At 40.4% G+C, this 22,869-nt stretch overlaps 1 protein-coding gene across 1 annotated transcript in view; it reads left to right on the top strand.

The window, feature by feature from the left end:
• Positions 1-105: 105 nt before the first annotated feature.
• Positions 106-22,869, top strand: part of ctnnbl1 (catenin, beta like 1) — a 35,804-nt gene continuing 13,040 nt past the window's right edge. The window contains exons 1-13 of the mRNA XM_030786603.1: positions 106-190; positions 1,208-1,387; positions 2,630-2,736; positions 2,974-3,113; positions 3,461-3,558; positions 4,852-4,945; positions 5,874-5,965; positions 7,203-7,275; positions 8,363-8,421; positions 9,053-9,201; positions 11,203-11,384; positions 19,112-19,209; positions 20,558-20,638. Of these exons, the coding sequence (XP_030642463.1) occupies positions 161-190; positions 1,208-1,387; positions 2,630-2,736; positions 2,974-3,113; positions 3,461-3,558; positions 4,852-4,945; positions 5,874-5,965; positions 7,203-7,275; positions 8,363-8,421; positions 9,053-9,201; positions 11,203-11,384; positions 19,112-19,209; positions 20,558-20,638 (1,383 nt within the window). The 5' untranslated portion in view covers positions 106-160. The remainder of the gene's footprint in view (positions 191-1,207; positions 1,388-2,629; positions 2,737-2,973; positions 3,114-3,460; positions 3,559-4,851; positions 4,946-5,873; positions 5,966-7,202; positions 7,276-8,362; positions 8,422-9,052; positions 9,202-11,202; positions 11,385-19,111; positions 19,210-20,557; positions 20,639-22,869) is intronic.

Genomic DNA, 22,869 nt, shown 5'->3' on the forward strand with positions numbered 1-22,869 from the left:
AACCGATGAGTTTCTGCCGTTTTGCGACAGTGTTTGCGTCCTGCTTTACGGCTGCAGTTGGTGTTCGTATGTACGGCGGGACAGCTGAGGCTAGCAGGTTATATTCATTGGTTAGCATAAAATTTGCGGTTAAACTAGAAATAAACCACAAAAATTGACCATGGATGTTGGGGAGCTGTTAAACTACCAGGTAATGACTGTGGATCTCTCAGTTTCTCTAATTAGTTGGTAATTGTGCTAGTTCTTACCCTTACATAGTAACGTAACTTATCCAACAGATGCTAACTACAGCACGTAATTGGTATTAAAATGGCACTAGCACTAAAATTACTTCAGTGATGGGCAGTAATATATATATACTTGTGGGTGTGTATACACACACACACACACACATACATACATACATACATACATATATATATATATATATATACACACATATATATATATATACATATATCTCACACACGCACACACACACGTGTGTGTGTGTGTGTGTGTGTGTGTGTGTGTGTGTGTGTTGTATTGATAGTTATTTGTTTGTGTATGTGTGTATTAACAACTCTGCGTTCCAACCGTTGTCATTTTGGATAACTTAGATATTTAGGAACCTGTAAGTTCTGTTGACAGACAGAGTTATGTTAGTAACTTGGTAGCAACGTAACTTCGATTAGTTTGGTTATAGACTGTCTAGAAGCGAACTGACAGGCGATGATAGCAGACCGAGCAGTCACGTTAGAGATTTGCTACGCAACACGACTCTGATGTTTAGACAACGTAATCACGAGTTTGCATGTTTTGGTATTAGTGTACCGTTGATCGGCTACAGATGACCTAAAACAGCTGCAAGATATGACTTCATTGTCAAAGCAAGAAACTCGAACACAGAACCACATATTTTGACTCTTAAGTGAACTGTTGACACCAATTGGAACCAGTTAAAGTTCGAAAGGGTCTTCTGTGATCCCCAGACCTTTGTGTGCAATTTGTGGGCCTAATTTTGATTTTTCCTTGAAAACGACCCTTAGATTTCTCTCTGAATTTGTCAAATATTTTTTTTTCCCAATAAGTTGCAAATAAACACCAGTGAGGTTATTTTCAGACAATTTGTACATTATTATTGCTCTGTGTAGCTAAGGTAGATTTTCAGTATGGTTAAAAAATTACTTTATGTACTTTATCTTGAGTACTCTTGTTTTGGCCTTAGCCGGATCGTGGAGCGAAGCGGCCAAGGGAAGAAGACGGCAGTGAAGACACACGGAGTAAAAAGAGCTCCAGTCGTGACCCGGTCAGGCATGTGCCTGCCGCTGATCAGGACAGCGAGGATCTGAATCCTGACAATCAAAAGATCCTGGACAAACTCATGGATCGTGATGAGGAGCCAGAGGTGACAAACTGCTTTGATGTTGATTTGTTAAGTCATCTGAGACGATGTGAAGAGAGAGGCTTATTTTCTATAACTTGTAGGTAGTGTAGTTGGATTGTTTGTTATGAGCAGCGTTGTGAAAGAGAGAACATGACGATGAAACCTTTGGATTTAGTGCTTCACTTAAGGAAATGCACAGTTAGATCCATTCTGCACATTTCTGGAGGTTTTTAAGGTGTCCAACACCATGCTGTCGCAGCAGAACAAACTGCAGTGTTTTGATAAGCAAAAACTGAGAGAGAGTTTAATTGGGGGGAAGATCACATAACGTCCTGTTAAAATGGTACGCCACTAACTTGTCTGACAATGATGACATGAGTTCATATTAAATTAGATATTAGATTTTTATGACTTTACCTGGGCATATTTTAAAGTCCCTTATTATAAGGACTTTTTGACTGTGTGTATTGAGTTGCTAGGCTTTTGTGGCCATCCCTTTGTTTCTCTTTTGAAGTAGTCCATATCTGTGACAGACATACGTGCTGTCAATACATGCTGTTATCACTGCTCCTCACATTTTTAGACCTATGTAGAAATGTATTCTGTTCTGCTGAAAAAAATATTACCACCAGCAATGGTGGTTTTCATGACATGGTTTGCTATTCATGTACCTTGAGTCTCAGCCAAAAGGGTGATGGAGGAAAAATCTTCGTTAGTGACTAGGTGTTGTGTTTGAGTAGTACATCAACAGTGTGTTGTTGCACTGATCAATCGTGATTTCACAATTGACTTGACATGAGAAATATTAGGATGAATGCGCTGATTATTACACTGACTAATAGGACCATAGTACCACTGGAAAATCGAAACTGATTCTGGGCTGCAAAATCAAAGTTACTAGAACACAGTATGACAACATCTGTGAATATGGGTAACTGCAGAAAAAATGTAGCTCTAGTGAGGAAAGATTTGGCTTGTATTGGGTCCAAAAATGAATGAGTGAAAGAAAGTGAAATACCTCATCTACATTCACACATGAAATTGCTTTCAGAATTAGTTTAAACTTGTCTGTGGTTTTTGCTATAGAAGCATATAGTTCCAGGAAATCACTCATTGCTGTTAAAAGATATATATTTTGTAAGTGCTGAAATCAGGAGCTGTGTCTCACGTCAAGCATGCAGTATTGTAAGTCGCCTCTGGATTTGTATGCCTTCATGGCAGTTCTCTGAACTAAAGGGCATATTGCTATTTTTAATGAAACAGGGTGAACCAGTGGATGAGAGTATGGTGAAGAAAATGATTCTGACCTTTGAAAAAAGGTCTTACAAAAACCAAGAGCTGAGGATTAAGTTTCCTGATTGCCCAGAGAAGTAAGTGAACAAGAGCTTCTGTCACCCCTTTTGTCACTTTGAGGCATCAGCTTAAAATGTAGTACTGCCTAATTCTTAACAGATTTTTTTGGAACATCTTTTTTTAATGCCGGTGTTTCAGACCGTTATTTGACTAAAGCTTTCAAGTCTGTCACCGTTGTGTGAAAAAGTATTACCAGGAGAAATTTGGTCTCCTCCTTTGTGCCTCCCTCACTTTGGTCTTATGTCTTTGTCCAGGTTCATGGAGTCTGAGCTTGATCTGAATGACATCATCCAAGAGATGCATGTGGTCGCCACGGTACCTGATCTCTATCACCTGTTGGTAGAGCTCAACGCTGTTCAGTCCTTGCTGGGTCTGCTCAGCCACGAGAATACAGATATCCTTTATCACTCTGTCTTGTGCGATGCTTGGCTCTGAAGAACAGTGGAAGCTTTCTAGCCCAAAAAGACAAAGAGAATTTTGGATGTGCCTTTCCATTCTTCTTGAATTGCACGTAATAGATAAAATACTTCACATTGTTTCAGAGGACAGTTGAAAAATTTTTCTTTCAAAGGCTATTTAAGAAGTCAAAAAACTCAGATATTCACATGTCCTAGGGCAAGTTGGATGGTCACTGCACATTGTAGTTCTCGGTTAATGAATGTAGTAATGGCTTTTGAATAATGATGGGTTTTTTTTCCCTCAGTCTTTATTTTATCTTTTTGAGTCCTTAACCTCTGACACATATAGCCATCGCTGTTGTGGATTTGCTTCAGGAGCTGACAGACATTGATACTCTCCATGAGAGTGAAGAGGGAGCAGAAGTGCTCATTGATGCCTTGGTATGTCTTAGTTTCTTATCTCTGCTGCTGTCTCTTCATTATTATTTTTATTATTATTATTATTAACAAAATGCATCTGGTAGACACCAGACATTGCACAGATATCTGCTAAAGTAAATGAGATACTGGGAAGTGTCACTACTCAGTGGTGGAGAGTAATTGAAATGTTATGATTTAAGCAGTGAGTTGCTGCCCAATGATAATATTCCATCCTGTGGTCTGCTGATGTAAATAAAGACCTAAGATTGCACAGTTAATTTACCTTCTTCCTCACGAAGGCCAAACCATCATAAATAGTTCTGAAGGAATAGGCCAGCCAGTTTTATTGGGTTTTATAGGCATAATGCTCTATGAGGTTTTCTTACATGGTCAAAGCAGCCATAATGACTGAACTCTTGATTGGATTGTGAAAGATTAATGGAATTCATTGAACACTGACGAGTTAAACCGAGTCTGAATAAAATTGCATTACTTAGCCAATTACAAGTCAGAGAATTGTCAGCCAATCTGTAGACGATCTTCATTTGCTTGGGTAATGATGTACAGAGCAATGAGACTAACAAGCCTTTGTGTTTGACCTTTTCCCTGTCAAACTCGTATTTGATTTGCTTTCTGCAAACTGTGGTTATAATTAATATTGGATCCTTGGCTAAAGATATCCCAGTTGGAAGCTAATCCTTACGTAAAGACTTCAGAATTGACCGTGGATCTTAAGGTCAAGACATTAGAATGGGCAGTGGATTTGTAGACAAACATGTGAATGTTAGCAGTGGATCCTTATATAAACATGCCATTTTCAGTGTGAATGTTAGCAGTGGATCCTTAGATAAACATATCATTTTCAATGTGAATGTTAGCAGTGGATCCTTAGATAAACATTTCATTTTCAGTGTGAATGTTAGCAGTGGATCCTTAGATAAACATGTCATTTTCAATGTGAATGTTAGCAGTGGATCCTTAGATAAACATGTCATTTTCAATGTGAATGTTAGCAGTAGATCCTCAGATAAACATATCATTTTCAGTGTGAATGTTAGCAGTGGATCCTTAGATAAACATATCATTTTCAATGTGAATGTTAGCAGTGGATCCTTAGATAAACATGTCATTTTCAGTGTGAATGTTAGCAGTGGATCCTCAGATAAACATATCATTTTCAGTGTGAATGTTAGCAGTGGATCCTCAGATAAACATATCATTTTCAGTGTGAATGTTAGCAGTGGATCCTTAGATAAACATTTAATTTTCACGTTGTCATTATATGACATGAGTGGATCTGTTCTCTAACTGTAGTTGGAGGGCCAAGTGGTGGCCTTACTGGTCCAGAACATGGAGCGTCTGGATGAGACTGTGAAGGAGGAGGCAGATGGAGTCTACAACACTCTTGGTGAGTCAAATTGTACAGACTCATTCATCTACAAAAAAACAATTGCTTAGACTGGCTGTTTTTTTTTTTTGTCAGCTTGTATCCGCTATAGAAGTTCACAGATATCCTCAGTCTGGAAGAATGAATTGGGTGCAGTGGATGACAGCCAGAGGAAAATGGCATCCTCGGAGTGCATGGCTACTTTATGTCATTTTCTTTAGCTCAGGTTGTGCCCAACTTTTGTGAGGATTGCTAACAAAAAAATTTACGAGCACCAGCATGATGCAGTGACCATGTAGGAAACAAGAGCAATAATTTTATTGTTTTCATATTGTGTCCGTTTCATGATCACTGAATTACACACACTACATTAGACCTGTCTCTGACCACAACCGTGAAAAATCATTTAGCCGCTGTTTGTGAAAGGTCCTCTTTCCCCATCTCCCTCTTCCTCTTCGCTGCTGTTAGTTAGGTGACAAATCGACATTAACGACAACACTAACAGGTTTGCATTGCATGGTATGACATGAATCACTTGTTTGCTTTGTGTAAATTACTGTTAACAAGCCACTTTGGAAGTTAACTTGATATTAACCATTGCAGTGGAATAAAGCACGGGGGGGGGGGGGGGGGGGGGTGCCTTTTTCTTCTGTAAAGCTCTTGAATTTATAAGAAACAAGGAGATTTTACTACAAGCTTGATAGCATGTCTCAAGTGACATGGCACTTTTTTTAAATTTGTCATTCGTTAATTTTCACATTTCCTGAAGACAATTTTGCAACGACTGGAGTTGATATATTAGTTCAGCAGTGTCATTGTTTGATGATATTTAAAACTGGGCTTTTTACACAAAGCTTAAAACCAGCTGTCAGAAGCAGTAGTCTTATATTCTTTTAAACTGATGTTATACTGAGCTGGAATTGAAAGTTCTTATCCCCTGTTATTTCAGCCATCACTGAGAACATGGCTGAGTTCAGACCAGGCCTGTGCACAGAGGCTGCTCAGCAGGGGCTAATGCAGTGGTTACTCAAGAGAATAAAGGTAAGATTAACACTCGCTGCATTCGTCTTATTTCGATTAAATTATGTTAGCTTACATTTATTGCGCCTTACTGTACAGTTATGTACATTTTCCTAACGCAAAAGGGCATAAAATGCTCCAAAACACAAACTATTTGTTACATGCATTTAGTTCTTATCTTTATATTGACACATGGCTTTTAATACCCAACTCTAACTGGGTAAATGCACCTGCTCACAGAGAGGACCTGTGTAGCTATGCATGTTCCTCTGCTGATAGCCAGCAGTAATCATACATTTAAAACGTTTAATAAAAGAGGGATACTGTACATATTTGTGGGATTGTTTAAAAAAAAAGTACACACACATCAAATTAAACAAAAATGTATAAAATGTGTTTCTGTTCACCTGCCAGTGTGTGCTACTGTGTCTGGTCCCTATCTGACATACCTGCATGACTCTCAGTAGGAAAGTTAAGGGTAGCGTGTGATCTGCTACAGGGGCATCTCTGTGTTAGTTTTCATCAGTACGTACCAGCTAAGTCTCTGTATTTATTACTAACCAAACCAAAGCTATCAGAACCTTTATCGCAAATGGTGTGGATCAGAACAAACCAGCTCTTTCTGAGTGTATAAGTCCTCCAACATAACCTGCAGCCTTTTTCTCCGATTGTAAGCCGTTGTGTACGGCCCATTTATAAAGACTCGCTGAGCGTTACATAATAAGTTGTGGGCTCTTACTGATATGACACATTAGACCATCATGTAAGCTTAATGATCTTGTGCACTCCAGACGCAGTGCTTATCCTCGACAGCCTCGGTGCTTATGAGGTTTGAACCTTGTCTCTTCAAGGTGTTGTGGGAGACTGTGTTTCCTTGATGTATGAGAAGAAATAAATGAAACGGCTTGCAGGAAATAACTGAGAATATACACCCAAGAAAAGGTTGCTCACCCTGTAATTAAAGGTTACCTCTTAGTACAATGCTGGCCTTAATTCAATTATAATGCTCATTGAATAATCCTTTTATGAGTTCACTTACACGGACTGTTGCAGCAATAATAGGCTAAATTAAAATGAAAGAAAAATTGCCGAACTGACTAAATGGAGAAATGTGGGTTGCAAATAAGTGACTACTTCAGCCCACCGGATTCTGCCTTGCTGTATGTTTTAAACTTGATTTTTTATTTATTTATTTACAATCTGCTGTTTTCTTTAAAAAAATTTGTACATTTGCTCTGCCCCCCCCTCCCCCACACAGGCAAAGATGCCTTTCGACGCTAACAAGTTGTACTGCAGTGAAGTCCTTGCCATATTGCTTCAAAACAATGACAGTAAGTACAAGAATATTTATGTATGTTTGCCAAGAATGTTCTGATACCCGAGGACGACCAGCTAATTGCCTAAGCTCTCAATAAAAAAAAAAAAATTTCATTTGTTCTGCGGAATGCAAACATTAGATGTGTTTCACCTTGGACTGTTTACACAGCACACACAATCTGTTAATCCTTATTAGAGCAGTGAGATTCGCGGCAGTGTCATATTGTGTCTCAAATCCCCCCTGCATTCAGCTCAGGCTGACCTAAATTGAAAATGGTCCTTAGCAAACGTTCCCTGCGTCAGTTGAAAATGGTGACCTTGAAGGTTTCCCCGCGCTGAAAGGGATAGGTAGGAATTTTCACTCGGCTTCTCCAGTTATGTGCACGGGCTGTGATGACAAGGTCTTTTAGTCCTTGTGCCGGCAGAGAAGATCAGCCTTTTCAAGAGAGCGATTTTCATCGCCGGCGCTAGAATGTAAGGCTCGTTCCTTTCAAATTAACGAAGCCTGTATCCAACCTCTAACTGAATATGTCACAGCACAGTGAATTCGGGCAGAATATGTTGATCCGGAGACTCAGAGACGTCTTGAATGCACTACAGGGACGAGGCAGGTGTTTGTGGCCGTAATTGAGGGAAGCTTAAAGTGTTGGTGGAACTGCGGACTGATCTGGCTTTAGCACAGGCCTGTGTTGATATTCAACCTGTGTAAAGTGTAATTTTCCCCTCTGTCTCCTCCCCTGAGTGAGCTTAGCTGGCCCTGGATGCAGCGAGTTGCAGGTTGTGCCTCCGAGCCGCATCGATTCATCTTTGTCTCCCTCTGTGTTAGTCAATGCTCATACACCTCACTGCTCTGACGTTTTTCTTTTTCTACTAACCCCTCTTTCTCCCTTCTCTTTTTCATTTCGTCCAATCATTTATTATCTCTCTAACCTCTTGTTTGTTTCCCCCCCCCCCCCTCTCTCTCTCTCTCTCTCTCCCTCTCTCTCTCTCTCCCTCTCCCTCTCCCTCTCCCTCTCCCTCTCCCTCTCCCTCTCCCTCTCCCTCTCCCTCTCCCTCTCCCTCTCTCTCCCTCCCTTTCCCCCTCTCTCTTTCTTTCTTCAGGCACCAGAGAGCTGTTGGGAGAGATGGACGGTATCGATGTTTTACTGCAGCAGCTTTCTGTAAGTCCACCAGAAATTTCCCTCATCTTCAACACTTTTAGCACTCAGCCTCAGTGCTGCGTCTCTCTCTCTCTCTCTCTCTCTCTCTCTCTCTCTCTCTCTCTCTCTCTCTCCCTCTCTCTCTCTCTCTCTCTCTCTCTCTCTCCACTTTCTCTTTAGTGTGCCACTCAGTTTCCAGTGAGGCATCAGTGAGCTGTCTTTTCTTTGACATCCTCACCATTCCCCTCACAATCACTCAGTCCTGTTTTAATTTGGTTAGTGTGCAGCACTTTCGTGCTTTTTAAAACCACCAACCAAAAATTCTTCTGGCAAATTAAAGATGTTTGTACTAAAATCACACTGACATTCTCAGACCTAGAAGGTGGTTGTGTGCATTGTACACAACAGAGTGAGTGACAGTGAAGCTCTTAGACTGTTGTTGTAACCCTATGTCAGGTCTGCCTTTTACAACAGGCTGATGCTGGGTTGGTATGTAAATGTATGTGCTGGTTACACTAGCTGTGTCTTTTCAAGGGAATTGCGTCTTTGGACCTTTAGAGTCTTGAAAACATGACTCTGAAAAGACAGTTTGTGCAGAGTTCTGCAGTTTTCTGAGAGTGATTTGGTCCTAATTGGCTTTGACGACTCCTAGGTGTTCAAACGGCACAACCCAGCCACAGCGGAGGAGCAGGAGATGATGGAGAACCTGTTTGATGCTCTGTGCTCCTGTCTCATGCTTCCGGCCAACCGTGACCGTTTCCTCAGGGGAGAAGGGCTCCAGCTCATGAACCTCATGCTCAGGTAAACTGCTGATTGGTGTGGGGGGTATGTCAGTCAAAGCACTGGGTGGGGGCTTGGAGAGGGATTGTGGTGGCGGAATTGGGATTGAGTGTTTCAAAATACTGCAAACATCAGGGGAGAAGACACGTGGTAATTTAGAGTGCATTAACAAGCTAGATTCTGATTGTATGTCACCTGTCCGATGAATGGAAACCTTTCCTAAGTTATTAAGTGTTGACATTCAATTATCCTGAAGGGTCTCTTTCTGAGAGACAGTGAAGTGTGACTATGTGTGGGCGTGTAATCAAACTGCTTGAATATGACAGTGTGACCTTAAAGCAGAACACATAAGAATTGCATGCTTGTAAAACTTGGTGGCGTTGCTCTAATAATTCTGCCAGCATACAGGCTAATTTAAAGCCAAAAGGCCGATTTAAAAGCCAAATCGATATCTAGTTACAGGGATGGAAAATCTTCTAAATCGTCCATGGCAGAATGAGTCTGGAATTGGTTCTTTTCATTTTGCAGAGCTCTGCTTAAATTTATTTGTACGAAAGCCCGTTTAAAACCTGCTCACAAGCACCTTAATTTAACCGTAAACAACCAGGTCTCAGGCCCATGTACGTCTCATGTGAAAGCATGCATGATCATTGCAAAAGTACAGCAAATTTGAATTTTTATGTAATTGTCAATTTCCTCCCCTAAGATTTGGAATCAGTAGTAAAAGGTGGTTACAAATTTTACCTGAATTTTTGAATCGCATAGTCAGAGAGATACAGACCAAATGTGCTGTAATCTTCAAAAAAATCTACATAGAGAGCTACATAAATAGAGTATCGCAAAAACGTCTGTGAATTTTAACCCCGGCTTAGGAGCAAGCTAAACTACAATAAGCTCAACCCCTATTCAAGCACTGTATTCCTTCAGCAGAACATGCTTCCAGGCACTCAACTTACAAACTGCTGTTTCATTGTGTTCTGCTCCAGAAACTGTATCTCTCTCTCTCTCTCTCTCCCTCTCTCTCTCTCTCTTTACCCTGACATCTGAAATATTTTCCTGCGGCAAAGATAAACTGTGTCATTTGTCATCGGCAGCAGGAAGAAAGTGTCACTCTGACAGACAGCTACATTTCCCCAAGCACGCGCTGTTATGTGCAGCGCTGTGATTGTGAGCAGTTTGTAGTTGCCCCTTGTGGATATTGCTCCAGCTGGGCTGGCATTTTGTTATTTAGGATGTTTTTTTGGGGTGGGATTGGGGTGAGGTGGTGGGGGTTGGGGTTTGGGGGTCAACAGCGAGTGAAGGGATGTAACCTTTATTACTCTAAAGCGGCGTTTTTCTTGAATGTGCAGTATCACTCAAGGTTTGAACTGATGCGATATCCTTGTCAGGCTTGTGATAAATCAGAATTGGTTTAATTGCTGAAGAACAGCATATACTTTTGCAGTCCAGCCCAAAGTGAAGCAGCGTTTGAATTTGAATGATAATATTCTCATCAGGTTTTGTAGGCATACTGTATCAAGCACAGGACAGAAGTATTCATATCATGAACACTTCTGTCCTGTGCTTGATAAGAAACAATATGTGTTCAAGTGTCATAAAAATCACCAGCAGAATTATAGGCATGAAGGCCCGCCGAAAATGTAAATTATAGAGGTGAGGATTGTTAAACCGACCTGTTTTGTACACTTTCCTGTGGTCATATTAGAGGCTGTAGTCTGAAACGTGAAACTTATTCCTGTTGTGCTCGGACTTTGAATAGGTGATTTTTTTAATCAGATGCGAAAACATTTGTGCCAAAAGTTCTGAGGTGAATGGAGCAAAGAATGCAAAATTAACAATAAACATAAAACACTATGAAAAAATGAGTAGAATAAATCTTCACTCCATCCACTCTGGTCTGTCTTAAAGTGATCTCAGTGTTTTAAGAAAAAAAAAAAAAACCTCAACAACAGCGGCAAAAAAAAAGGGTTTCTATTGATTTTACACTGCACTGATGAAACTGTCATGGCTTCTCTGGCACAGGGAGAAGAAGATGTCTCGCACCAGCGCCCTCAAGGTTTTAGACCACGCCATGATTGGCCCTGAGGGCTCAGACAACTGTCACAAATTTGTGGACATCCTTGGCCTGCGCACCATTTTCCCTTTGTTCATGAAGACACCAAAGAAAATGAGAAAAGCAGGAGTGACGGACAAGGAGCACGAAGGTACGGCAACATTCGGTACTCTCTAAAACCGCATCATGTCTGCCTGAAGGTCCTCTTAGGACTGTCCCTGAAACTTCTGTGGTTTCGCCCCCCCCCCCCCCCCCCCCCCCCGCACACACACACAAAAAATCCTGCCTGGCATTAATGTTTCAGGACATTTTCTTAAGAGGATATTTATGGCAGAATGTTTCTACAGGTGTGAGTTTGAACCACAAACAAAGCTTGCTAGCAGAATCAGTGGACATATTTCAATGTCTTAGCTAACCACAAAATTACTCTCCTACGTTGTGAGAACTATTTTGCTCTCTTTGATCTTTGGTCTCTTTAAGCGCACATTGTTTTTCCAGCATCAATCAACCAGGGCCATAGTATCTGGTCAGAGGGGACTGCATTCAGGACAGGATGTCTTTGAAGTGCTCCTCCGTAAAAATGTATTCCTGTTTTTGAATGCCAGCCCTGAGGGAAAAAAAAATCCTGCTGTTTCACTAGTTCAGTTCGCTTGAAAGCCGTGGGACTTTTGTCATGCCGGTCGGTACGTCTACATTGGAAACAGTTCAGCTGCTTTGTGTTTGACTGCATTGGTTTGCACTGTTGAGTGGCTCCGTCCAGCGAAGGTCATATCGTTTTATTCAGTCAGAGCCATCTCTATATTTCCTGTTTTTTTTTTTAATTTTAAGTTTTAATTTTTTTTTCTTACATTGCTGCCCACCTTTGGTCTCGTCGTGATCATTAAACCCATATTATGGGAAAAAATATATATATAAGTGAATACAGAGAGAATGAATCCTGGTGGCGTTATTTCCCTTTGGGTTTCAAAGTCCCTTTTAAATAAGCTAACCATGTGTGTATGTGCACACTCTCAGCAGCTCTGAAGTGTGCCCACTGTTGTTAATGGCTGCCAATTAATATGACATTGCTGTGGTGAGTTCACTGAATCATTCTTCCTTCCATCCCCAGGCTTTAGTTCAGTCTGAGACGTTGAACCTGACAGTCAAACGTCAGTCTTTCACACTGAATTAAAAACAATCATGTACTTATATTTGTTGAGATTTCGTCTTGGCTTTTGTCCGTTTAGGACTTCTGTTAACCACATTTGTTAGTTTTTGTTTGAGTGATATGGCCACGTTCTTATTTCTGATTATGGGTGAGCTTCCCTCTTTGCACTTGTCAATCAAGAGAAGAGTAAGAGAAGTGGTTGTCTAAGAATAACACAATGTAGTCAAACACATGAATGAATTATCTACAGTGACAAATGAAAGTTTAAGCAATTAAGAGACAAACCTCTTGTGTTATGTTATAAACAATGAGACTGATCCCCACAAAATCCCCCCTGAAATTTGCAGAACGCTCTGACTGGGAATAGTCTGCTTACATTTGCCTGTGTAATTAACTCATTAAGAAAGAGCCTCAGCGTAAGTAAAGGACAGATGACTCTTGTGTGGAGAGGGTATCACTAAGGAAATGGAGACCTCGGTGTGGGAGTGTTATTCCGGTTCCACGCAGTTAGGTGTCCCCTTTTCCCGCTGTGTTCCTGCTGGACATGGAAATCCACATTTATTAAAGGATCTTAAGCACTTTGGAAAAAATGTTGATGAAATAATATTTCTTGCCTTAGCTTGAAAAGCTGCAAAGAGGATATTTATGTATACAGTATGTATAGTATATATATAGAATATGTAAACACCTTTGCTTTATTTTCAAAGCTCCGTATGACTGTGTCAGCACTGCAGTGTTTGCTTGTTTTGTTTCGCAAGCGTTTGTGAAAAGCTTTGAGTCCCTTGTTAATGCCATAATTTGTGTCCTCATTTTTAGAAAATTAAATAATTTGAAAAGCCTGCTATGCAGTTTTTCTATTCCACTGCTGTAAGGGTCTTAAACATTATATATATATATATATATATATATATATATATATATATATATATATATTTATATTTATATTTATATATATATATATATATATATATATATATATATTTTTTTTTTTTTTTTTTTTTTTTTTTTTTTTTAAACAAAAAACAAACAAACCCAAAACTAAATTATGAGTTCAATGGACAGTGACCTGGAATTTTCTCTCCTCCTTAGTTTTTATGATTTACAATGTTATGGTTACACAGTTTATCCCCAGAGCTCCTACACACACTATTTGCAACTGTCCTATCCATACATTAGAAGGTATAGTTCTAATGGTTTGTTATTGGCTTGTTACCACATATGTTTTCAAAGTGCGCCGTGGGAACTGTTGCCCTTTCTTTTTCTTTCTTTCTTTCTTTCTTTCTTTCTTTCTTTCTTTAATTAGCATGAATCTCTGACCCCTGTTGACCCCTCAGACTGCAGAAATTTGCCAGAGGTGTGACATAAACACGCATTGTTAAAACTGAATATTTTTCTGTTTTGCTTTTTATACTTTGAGAGTGGTCTTTGCTATACTACTTGTCATAGTCTCTGACATGGTGTACTTTGGAAGGAAAAATACGTCTGATTTAAATACAGACTAAAATGATGTGGAATGCCAGCTGTGTGTGTGTGTGTGTGTGTGTGTGTGGATCACGTGGAGCTTTTAAGCACTTTTCAGTGAAGTGTCTGTCTTGAAGGCCTGGTTAAGAAGGTCTGTTTCAATGTTTGTTTACATTAAACACATTTTTTTTGAATAAAGATGGAGATGTCTCTCAGGGAGAAAGTAGCCTACGCTACCAATGATTTGATATTTGAAAAGTTTCTCCTCTTTCTGTGGAGAAGAATTTAGGCTCGCTATTCCAGGGTTATTTCAGTCTACCGTTGAACTTGCCTGTGTTATGTCTTGACAGTGTGGGACCCCATAAACTGATGTAGATTGCCTCCTTGGGGAGTAGCAGTTCCAGTTCAGTTTGTTTTCGGCAGGAACGCTGTCAAGATCTACCACCCTGTTCTTTTCCAGGCTGTGTGCAGCTAATTGCCATCACAGCCTCTGGCATCATTTGCACCGTCTTGGCCATTAGCTTGTGGCGTTAATGGCTACTTTTAGATGAACTTTCCAAACAGTTTAATTGCTTCTCCTCATCCAGTAATAAAACATATAGATCAATTCAGAACTTACAGCTGTTTAGAATTTTGTTATTATTTTTGTTTATCTTATTTTGGCGTCTCCAGACAGCTCTAGCAAATGCCTGGGGACATCAGGGATTCTTAGCACACACCAGATATATGCCCTCCATTTTGTTTGTGCCTTTTTTTAATAGTTTCATTGAAGTATGATTTTATGCAGAAGTATGTTTGTAGGTCATTTGCTTACAGTGCTTTGATACCAGTGTAGTGGTAGATGGGACCAAGGGGAAATTGTGTCAGTAGAAGACAGCAGGCCTCTGTTGGCGGCAGTTATGGATATCAGTGTTCGGGTGACTGAGGCCCAGTGCACATTCCAGGGTAACCTTCAGGTATTTGAATTTTTCCACTGTCTCAAGCCTGTTGGCTGTAGAGTTGTACTGAACTTAATTTGGTTGGTGTTGCAGTAGTCCGTTATTTTTTTCTCGACATTAGGCTGTAGGTAGTTTTCAGCGCATTGCTGGATAAGGCTAGAAATGGAGAACCAATAAGCCATTAGGGAATGTTTGTTCTTCAAGTGGCTGCATAGGTGGTTGGGAGGGGTTTTGATCATTTCTGGCATAGAATGTGTCCACGAAGAGACCCTGCTTTGGTGCTGGCAGTGCGAGACTTTGTGCTCCTTGGAGGTTTGTAGTAGATTATCCTATTTGTATTTTTTTTTTCCTCCATTTGTTTTTCCTCTTTGCCTCTGTTTTTAAAATCTCCCAGTGGGTTTGTGATCTTTTGGTTAATTTGTCTATAGGTACTAGGACAAAAGACTTGTCTCTTGTGCCCGCTTTTAAAAAGGCACCTTTACAGAATGTGGAGCACCCTCAAAAATGTTCATCCATTTGCGTCAATGGCAGGAAGCCAAATCTTTTACACTGTCACTTTGTCTCAATAAAAATCATTGTCTTGATAAAGAGCGGTGTTTTTGAAGCTTTAAGAGCCTCTGGATTGTAGCACAGAAAAGTTTTTCCTTCAACCTTCAGACGAAAACAGCTGAATCAAAATATCTAACAGTTCTGTTTAGAGAAGGTTTTTTTGTCCCTTCTTCTGCCAGAGGGCCTTGTCCTCAGCTATGTCTTCAACGTTGTCAAAGTCTTATAGTGGACCTCAGCAGAGGTGAATGGATATGCCGTAGCTGTCAAAAATAGAGAAAGAAATGTTTTGGACTCTACTGTGTCTTTTTCGTGTAAGATTCATGTAAACCCACTGTCTGTTTTTGGTGGTTTCATTTGAAGAGACATTTAGTGTGCATATGTTAAGCTAGATTAAAATCCCTCTCCGTTACCTGCTTCGAATGAGCGAGCATATCTCGTAATCATACACTTGAACGATCTCAATTATTTCCAACGAACAGCAACAAGAGCGTAACAAAAGCAGGAACAGAGCCGCAGCTAATATGAAATAAGACATTTGAACACACAGATGATACAGTCATGATTGTTGCACCGGCTCCAACACAGTTTTATCAGCAGCAGAAAAATCAGCCAGCCCCGAAAAGGTGAAGCCATATCCGTTGACCTGTGAGCTAACAGCTTCTGTGTGTTATCACAGAGACTACGAGCTCGCAGTGGCAGGGCCACTCTGCGCATATTTTCCTGTTCCTCTGCCAAAATCCTAGGGCGAAGCTCCTGGAAAGCTCCAGTTATCTGACTGCAGCCAGCCAAAGCCCTGTGGCCCAATCCCTTACTCCCGAACAGTGTTTACTCAGAGTCTAATGATGTCCTAATTCATCCCCTTTCGGACACACCTGGCTCAGATGGAGCAGGGGGCCCTTGGCGGAAGCACGCTGACGCAGCGTTTCCTCTTAGTGGCTCTTGATTAATGCTTCCCCGCAGTGTTTACGCCCTGGAATTAAAACGTGGCTTAACATATTTGTTGAAGGATAGCGTGCTCTCGGGATGAGATCAGTATGCCGGGAGCTTAAAGTGTCCCTCATCTGTATGCGATGGAGAAAAAGACAAGAGACAGACTGAAATGCCCCACACAACGACACTGCCGCTGCGCTGTGAAATCCTTTGTATTTTCAACTAGGCTCAGAAATGGTTCAAAGAGAAGAAACTAGCCGACTTTTTCACTGTACAGAAACGTGATAAATTTAAAGTGTTCTGGATCATAACCATTAATTGCAAAGCAGAACATCTGCTTAATAATATTATTTTTCATTCCGAGTGATTTTCACAGCTAATTAAGAGGCTCCGTCTGACAGAGTTTTACTTTTTCGTCTGAGTGCGGTCTATTAGACAATGATTCGGAGCCTTCTTTCATTACTTAAGTAATGATGTATGCTCACACTGAACAGAGAGGCCCGTGGCTGCACTGCCATGGCCTTCTGAGTGTCCAGTCGATATTATTTAATGTTTAAGTGTTTTTATTATGAGGTTGGAGGATTAACAGTTAACAGCTGAATGAGAGATTAAATGTTTGCTTTTGTAGAGGGTGAAATCCAGAACAGGTTGTGTAGCCACAGGCAAAGGTTGTTTATGAGAATCACAGTTGTTACAGAATGGAGGATCTTTTTCTGCTTTGGCTGTAGGCTTAAGTCAAAGTAAAAACACCTACGCTGTTGCTTGGCTCTAAGGAGGTGTTTGTTTTGTGTTGGGGGACATGGTCAGAATTGTATGCATAGAAATGGTGTGTGGAGTCATAATTCAGGCCCATGGCACTTTGTTTGCATTTATTACAGCATTTGCAAGGTTATAGTTTTATAAAGCATGTCAATGAGCAGATTTCGTATCTAAGTCATTCCACATAAAAAAAAAAAAAATGGTACAAGTGAGTCATCAGTGTAAGTATTCATTATCCTCGAGGGTCCTCCACCATATGCCTGTTTGTTTATGAATATTTTTTTTTAGTTTTAAATATATTTATATTTGAATTTACATTTTTAAAACGTAAGAAATATCTTGGTTCTGTTGCCTCCCTGTGCCTTTTTTTCATATTTCACAGATTCAAGACTCTCACTGATTTTTCCATTTAATGAGCCTCAAAGATGTCACATTAGATACATACAATTAAGGAGCAGTTGTGTTGCTTATATTCAGATCTTTGGTCGTTGATGTAATAAACACCAGAGCTGGTCTTTGAATGGTTCTGAATGCATGCATCTTTTTACCGTGAAGGCTGGCCTAACCCTCAGTCATATTAAAAATTAACACAAAAATGAAAGAGAATCATCTCGATCAGTTATCACCCAGTCATGCATTATTGTGCTAATCACAACCACCACTTAGATCACCTATGCTGGAGCTGCTGAAGAAATTGCCCTCTGTAAATAATAAAACAACAGCAGTAGATATTTAGCCCATATGCTAACCTTCAGAGGACAAATGAGCACTAATTGGGAGCTGATAAGAAGAAATTAACGTATTTTCTTACTTTTACTCTGGTTCCGGAGTTTGCTATTGCAATTAGCTGGGACATCTGGAAACACTGTTATAACATTAGGAAGAAAACCTAAGAAAAATATAAACAAAATAGCATTTTACAGTTTATGGCTTTTTTCTAAAATATTCTGAAGTGGAGAAACTGGCTAAAGCCTGCTATCTTTGTGCTAAAAGAGAAGGTGTTGTGTAGTAACATCTTAAGCCTGATAAAATCAAAGATTCTTGTTAACGTCTGTCATGTCTGCTTGCTCTCAGGTTCCATGGTCCATGAAAGATGTGTACAGTGACACACAAATCAATAAATTAGTGCAGAACTCAATGTGTCTAATCAGTGTTTATGACCTGCTTTTTCAGCTTAGCCTACTTGGAAGGTGGTTGTAATGAATTTTAATGTTTTATGTACAGCACAGGCAATTCTTCATTTTCCGCTTCCTCATTTTTTGCTTGAATAAGTTAATTCTCCCTGTCTGGAACGACACTGAGAGACCGCACGGAAAGAGAGAGAGAGAGAGAAAAAAAAAAAAGAGCACCTACCATTTTGCCCTTCACTTCGTCAGCTAACTGTCTTTGTGAGGACAAAGGCATTCGGTGATTGTCCACGCATCATTCACAAAGGGCTCTCATAACCGTGACAAACTTAATGCAATGACTGTCTCTGAGTGCATTCAGAATTTAATGAGAATTGATATTCAAATTTCAGTTTTTACGATCTTTGCACCCTCATTTTAAGTGGAGTGGCCTGTGTGTTACCTCATGTCGTAATGGTGAATGATTAGTCCTTATAACGGCTTCTCATTGCCCAGATCCTATTCAGGCTGTAATGAACTTAATAATGATTTGTATTTGTGCTGTAGCTCTGCGGAGCATTCTGTACTCAGAACAAACTCCAGCTGCTGGCTATGAAGATTTAAAAAAAAAAAATAAATTCTCTGTGAGGTTTTGTGTGTGTGCAGGAGAAATGCGTCAGTCTGAGCATAGCAGACTTGGCCTGTAAACAGTTTATTTATCAACGATTAAGATGTTGTTTGCGTACCATTTTGTCTGTTTAGTTCTGCTTTGTTGCGTTCTCCTCTGAGAAGTTGGCATGCTTTTGATTACTGATAATAAATAAAAATTGCGGGAAAAAACTCTTCCACCTTTGTCTCCTGTTTTTTTTTTTTGTTTGTTTGTTTCCTCCAGGCAATTGCACTCATTATGTTTTTTTCTCCTTTGGCTTTGTTAGTGCATGGGTGAGAAAGAGGCATGTAATGATTTTGCTTCTCTCTCTTCCTTCAGAACATGTGTGTTCCATAATAGCCTCGATGCTCAGGAACCTGAAAGCCCAGCAGAGAACAAGGCTCCTCAGCAAATTCACAGAGAGCGACTGTGAAAAGGTAAGACTAGTATTCATTCAGAGCTGTCTTTGATGATGGTTTGCTTGAGGGTTGTACTTTGTCAGGCAGTCTGAATTGGAGGCACAATTTAGTATTGTGTTTAAGGTGAACTGTTCAGTGCTGTTCTAACAGTTTCCCCTAACTTCTTAACTATTGTCAATTAAACCCCTCTCATGAATTCCAACTTTATTTGTCAGTCCTTCTCAACTTCGTACTTCATTTTTTTTTTTTTTTCATTTGTGATGCGCTGTCATTTATGTGTCTCATTATTTTGACGTCTCTGTTTTGTGTACAAGCTGGAAACACGACATTTTTGCAGAGAAATATTTGGTTTCTCTTCGCCGTTCGTGTCCATGGCACCCGTGAAGCCTGATTACGTGGGCTATGAATGATGCTCAGAAAGCAATCCAGTGAAACTGTGACCCCTCCAGTGATCCATAATCCTCCAGTCGGTGGAGAATTCCATAATTTCCCGCTGTGGTGAAGTGGAGTCCAGCTGTATTTTAAATGATGCTTCAAATGGCTCCTCTCCATCTCGTGCCATACTCAGATATTATGATACATCATTTGGAATACATGGTTTAGGTCAATTCAATTTCAAACTCAGCCTGTTCAGAAGATGAAACTGAAACCTAATTAATAAACAGGAACATCTGAGAAAAAATATATATATATGCGTGTGAATGCTAAAGTCTTGAACTGAATTTTAATTCACTCCATACACTGATTGATCCCCGTCTCACGGTCAGAATTAGTACCCCCACCTGTTCACCTTGTTGTGCACCTCCCTTTGTGAATGTGGGGTGTGGGTCTTAGCTTTCTGTGTCAGTTTTATTGATACAGATTACTCAATAGATGTCCCATCAGTCATATCTGGCTGCTCACTTTTCACCCGTCATCCTTTGGAAAGAACTTCAACTGAGACGTTGCATTCAATATCTGTGAGATACCTACCAAGACCATTTCTAAACAAAGAATCAAAAATTTGACATGATTGATGAAGTCATTGTCATGCAGTTTCGTCTCTTCTGATTGCAGGTTTATTTATTGACTGATTGATTTTAGGTCTCAAGTCAGTGTTAGAGTTGGTGGCTCAGTTGCTGGCTGGTGGAAGTACTTGTAACAGTGTCTCTTCCAAATCAATCTTATGTGTTTATGGAGATGTACAGTAACTAAGTATGTGTTGAATACAATGTGTATCTACTTGGATATCTCCCTTGTGCCTTCTGTCACTACGCTGTGTTTTAGTATAGATGTATAGACACCCACACACACACACACACACACATATATACTTATGTATATATATATGTGTGTGTCTAAGGTTCACTCTCATCTCCGTCCCCAGGTTGACAGACTGATGGAGCTGCACTTTAAGTACCTGGCAGCTGTTCAGCAGGCTGACAAGAGGATTGAAGGCGAGAAGCACGTAAGTGCCCTCCCACCCCCAATTCTGAAACCTTACCATCCCTTTCTCTTCTCAAAGCAAATTCCTCTCCCACTTTGACTGGCAATATCAGGCAAGTTAGGGCAGATTTGAGTGTCAAGATAAAAGGGGACCTACTAAAACCTTTCGTTGCCGTTGGATCTTGTACAGATTTCTTGCAGTACACGGCATAGATTTGCTTTGAGATTCGTTGCTGGCCTTTTTTTGTGTGTGTGTGTGTGTGTGTGTGTGTGCGTATGCCGTATCCTCAAACAGGTGAATGAAATGTTAACAGCTTAATGCATTTGAATGTTTAAAATGTTAGGGAAAGGTCAATACATTTAAAAACAGATAACCTTGGTTAATGTTCTCACTCGCCAAGCCAGTTGCCCACCAACATGATCATCTGAATCCTCAGGGCAGTTTTCATTTAAAACTGTGTTCTTTGTGCCCACTTGGATGGATGCCTGTGGGCATTATTGGAATGAAATCATTGTCTCCCATTAAGTCATTTGCTAGCAGGGCCATAATCATTTAATCTAGTGCTGTGCAGTTCAGCTCTGTACATCTCCCTCCCTTTTCTGGTCAGTGTTTAGCCAGTCCATGGGATAGTATCTCATCGTAAGACTTCATGCTGTGTTTTGGTGACATTAACGTATTCCTCCTTATGATACTACTTAAAGAAAAAAAAAATGATAAACTATATCGTTGTTGCAAAAAAAAGATGGATATGTTTCAATACTCATAAAAAAGCCTTGGGGTGGCACTTTTACAAATCAGGTGCTTGACAAGTACTTAACCACATCAGACCTAAAAATTGTGACCTTCCACGAATAACCAAAATTATATCACTTTGGATTTTGTCTTTATTTGCAGTTGGGTCAGATGTCTATAGAGCAAAATTGTAAGTTTAAGTAATTAAAGTCCACATGAAAGCCACCAGCTCTCCTATCAGAATAACCTGGACAGCCAATAAACAATAGTGTTAATACACACGTCACACGGTCCTTTTATGCATTTTGCAGCAGAATCATTTTTTGGGTTCTAAGAGCGAATATGAAGGGGTTTACGATGTTGCCTGCCGTGTTAAAGACTTGCTTCGAGGTGGTGGTGGAGGTGCTAATAACAGATGTACTAGCTGACAGGTTTGGCCATAACGAGTAAACACTGCTCCTTTTACTCTCTACCAAATTAGCGGAACCTCCTCGCCCTCATGAACACCCTTCCTTAAATACCTTGCCGTTTTGGCAGTGGACCTCTCCCCCATGGTTTGGGATACAATTGTTCATACCCTCTTCCTTTAGCAAGTAGACTACTCAGGGATGTCCTTTTTGCTGTACCGGCTTTGTTCATACTCCTCCTGCTCCACTCTCACATGAATCGACTTGTAATTGTAGTTATTGTTGTGTAGACCTTGGAAGCCTAATCTCTGTTTTTGTTGTATTCGGACACAGTAAGGGTGTGGCTTTGATAATGCACTTTGCGTAAAGTGACAGAGAGAGACATTTGATTAAAGGAAGAACCATAAGAGCTGTTCTGAATGTGCAGATTTTTATTTAGTGAAATCGACCACTGTGGCCTGTTTCACAAAAACATTGCCATATCTCCCAAGCCAAAATAAACAATAAGTTAGCAATGAACTAGCGCTGACCAGTGGTTACTGCTACCGCTACAGAGCTACAACCTTGCCTGGGACGCGCTGTTTAGCTCGTACTCATCGCCAGTACGCTTGACATCAGATTTCTAAGTCTTCAGAGAAACGGCAACATGGTGCTGGACAAAAGACGCTGTGCACGAGAACAAGGTTATGTACCGTAATCATTTTAGCTCTTAAAGCGTTTGCTATGTAAAACCTTAGCTTGTGATGGTCTTCTTTAAGTTACCGCACTCTGAGCCACCGTGCACATACCATTTCACCTTTTATGGGCTTTTGGCTTTTTCCAGTTCATTTGAGATGGAACATCAATAAACCTCTGCACATCCATGACAAGAGCATCATAAAAGGATGTGAACTGCCCGCAGGGCTACAACAAATCCAATACTGGTTAAGGGAGGAAAGAGGGAAAGTAGCGGAAAAGGGGCACTTCCAAGGGCCGTAAAGAAGCCGTCTGATCTGACAGGATTAGGGCAGAGTGGCTCTGCCTGTTTGATAAAGGAATCCTGTCACCATCTCCGTCCTCTGTGGACAGACTTTCAGATTGCTTGGGGAGAATTTATTAGCTGACTTTGAGCCG

The sequence above is a fragment of the Chanos chanos genome, chromosome 10 (assembly GCF_902362185.1).
Source record: "Chanos chanos chromosome 10, fChaCha1.1, whole genome shotgun sequence".
Lineage (NCBI taxonomy): Eukaryota > Metazoa > Chordata > Actinopteri > Gonorynchiformes > Chanidae > Chanos > Chanos chanos.